Raw genomic sequence first — 2,438 nt, 5'->3', positions numbered from 1 at the left:
CGGACCCCGAACCCGAAAAGTCCCAAACCAGAACCATTAAAAAAAAAAGGAATTTTGGATCGAGCCCGTCTCGCTCCTTCCCGGGATCGGGGGGAGGGGGGGGGGGGGACAGAGTTGGGGGGGGGGGACGACACACACGCACCCAGGCGGGCCCGGAGCCCCCCCCGTGACGCCCCGGTAACCCCGCGCCGCCTCCCCCGCGCGGGGAGCGCCTGGAGCTTCCCGGAACCGGCGGGGTTTCCCGGGTGGTCCCCCCGCCCCCGCGGCAGGTGCCGGATATTTCCACCCCCCCCTTCCCGCCCCCGTGTCCCGCTCGGGCGGGAAACCGAAGCAGGAAGAGGCGGGGGGGGGGGGGGGGGGGCGCCCAGCGGTCTGAATCCCGCCCCCCCCGGTTCGGACGGAGCCGCCCCGACCCCGCGGAGGATTCCCCGAACACCCCCAAACCCCAAATTCCCGCTGTTCCCCCCCACACAAATCGAGGAGGGGACACAGCGACCTCCCCCCTCAAACTCCCCCCGAGGCCGCGGCTGCACAAAACCCACTTTTATTTGATTAACAAAATAATAATTAAGCACAATTAAGGGGGGGGGGGGGGGGGGCAGGGCCAGCCTGGAGCCCCCCCTGCCAAGCACGATGGTCCCCGGGAGGCGGGGAGTGCCCACCGGGAGCCCCGAGAGTCCATTCGTGTCCCGTTCCGTTCCACCGTGGGGGGTCCGCACCAGTTTGGGGGCACCCCGTTCCAGTTCCGGATCCGCGTGTCCGGGGGGGGGATCCCCGTTAAGTTCCGTGTGTCCCGGGGGGGTTCCAAAACCAGTTGTGCGTGTCCGGGGGGGGATCCCCGTTAAGTTCCGTGTGTCTGGGGGGGGGATCCTCGTTAATGTCCGTGCGTCCGGGGGTCCCCGGCGGGCTCAGCACGCCCCGACGGCGCGGACCAGGAAGCCGAAGGCGGCTGCGGGCGGCCCCGAGCAGCGCCCGGGCGGCCCCGGGGGCAGCGGCGGCGCCTCCGCCTCCAGCCGCGCCCGTTTGCTCGGTACCGGCCCCCGGCCCGGCCCCTCCGAGCCGCTGCTGCGCCGCTTCTGCCCGGCCCGAGGGGCTGCGGTGGGCCGGGGAGGGCCGGGGGCAGCGCTCGGGGGGTCCCGGTTAGCGGGGTCCGGGGCGGCACGCGGCTCCGCGGTCGGTGGGGCCGGGCTGTCGCCGGGTGGGGGGCTCGGGGGGTCCTCGGTCGGTCGGCCGCGGGGGCATCCCCGGTGCCATTCACTGCGGGGGGCTCCGCTCGGTAGGTTCGGGTGGTCGCCGCTGCAGTCCCTGAGGGGGTTTCCCCATTCCTGCTCGGTCCGGGGGTCGGTCCGAGGGCTCGGTCTGTCCGCGCTCGGTGTGTTCGGGCACCGGGGGTCCCCGCTCGGGTCGCTCCCCGCTTCGGGGGTCGCTCCGGTCGCCGCGGCCCCGGCAAGCTCCGGCCCCGGGAGGGTCTCGGCGGCGGCTCGGGCGCTCAGGTAGCGGTGGCGGGCGGCGCGGACGAGCAGCGAGAGCTGCAGGCTCCGGTGCAGGCGGAGGCCGCCCCGCCGCAGCCGGCACCGGTACAGCTTCCACACCGACACCGTCAGCAGCCGCTGCGCCTCCTCCATGGCGGCTCCGCTCCAAGTGCTCCGGGACGGCCCCGCCGTGCTTCTTGTACCACCCTGACCCCCCCGCGGGCCCCCCCCCGCCACCGCATCCGGCCCCGGGACCGCCCCGGGCCCCCCCGCGCTCCGCCACCGCATCCGGCCCCGCGGCGGCTCAGGCGCGTCTCGGTGGCGCCGGGGACGGAAACGGGTCCGGGGGGGCTCCGTGTCCCAAGGGGGGCGCTGGAATTCCCGTGGGGGGGGGGGGGGGTGTGTCTGTACCCCCCCCCATTGGATTTGGGGCCCCTGTGTAAATTGGGGGGGGGTCCCCTCTGCGCCCCTGGCCCAGGTGGGATCCCCCCCCCGTGGTTTTGGGGGGGTCCGTGCGCTCCCCACCATGGGCTGGGAGGGGGGGGGGGGGTCCTGTGTCCCCCAGGTGTTGGGGGGGGGGGGTCTCTGTGCTCCCCCATTTGTGTCTGGGGGATCCCTGTGCCCCCCCCAGCTTACCCGGGGATCCCCCGCCCCGCCCCCGCCGCTTCCATGCCCATATAAGGCAGCGCTGACGCCACGGGAAGGGGGCGGAGCCACGCACGCGAGGGGGGCGGGAACACCCACTTCCGCATGCCCAAATTAGGGCGGGAGGGGGCGGGGCCAGCCCTGCGCGACCCCCCCCCCATTTTCCCAGCCCCCGGGGCCGTGTTCGGGGGCTCGGCGGCCGCGGCTGTTACAAACTCTGTGTTTATTTTCACTATTCACACGCTCCCTCGCGCCCAACAGCAGTTCATGTGCAACCTCCAACGTCGGGGGGCTCGGGGGGGGGGGGGGGGGGGGGGGGGA

The 2,438-nt window shown here is 73.9% G+C and overlaps 2 protein-coding genes across 2 annotated transcripts in view; both read right to left on the bottom strand.

Moving 5' to 3' along the window:
• Positions 1 to 528: 528 nt before the first annotated feature.
• On the bottom strand, positions 529 to 1,744 carry IER2 (immediate early response 2). The gene has a single exon (XM_053933106.1). The coding sequence runs from the start codon at positions 1,623 to 1,625 to the stop codon at positions 909 to 911; it is 717 nt and encodes a 238-aa protein (XP_053789081.1). The 5' UTR covers positions 1,626 to 1,744; the 3' UTR covers positions 529 to 908.
• A 32-nt stretch (positions 1,745 to 1,776) lies between these two features.
• Positions 1,777 to 2,438, bottom strand: part of NACC1 (nucleus accumbens associated 1) — a 2,737-nt gene continuing 2,075 nt past the window's right edge. Inside the window, exon 3 of the mRNA XM_053933112.1 lies at positions 1,777 to 1,786. Within this exon, the coding sequence (XP_053789087.1) occupies positions 1,777 to 1,786 (10 nt within the window). The remainder of the gene's footprint in view (positions 1,787 to 2,438) is intronic.

This window comes from Vidua chalybeata, assembly GCF_026979565.1.
Source record: "Vidua chalybeata isolate OUT-0048 chromosome 33 unlocalized genomic scaffold, bVidCha1 merged haplotype SUPER_33_unloc_2, whole genome shotgun sequence".
Taxonomy (NCBI): domain Eukaryota; kingdom Metazoa; phylum Chordata; class Aves; order Passeriformes; family Viduidae; genus Vidua; species Vidua chalybeata.
The sequence above is the reverse complement of the archived record's forward strand: the minus strand, read 5'-3'. Positions and strand labels throughout refer to the sequence as shown.

What these genes read in the sequence shown, in the direction of transcription:
- IER2 (XM_053933106.1), bottom strand. Translation starts at nt 1,625, where the DNA reads ATGGAGGAGGCGCAGCGGCTGCTGACGGTGTCGGTGTGGAAGCTGTAC.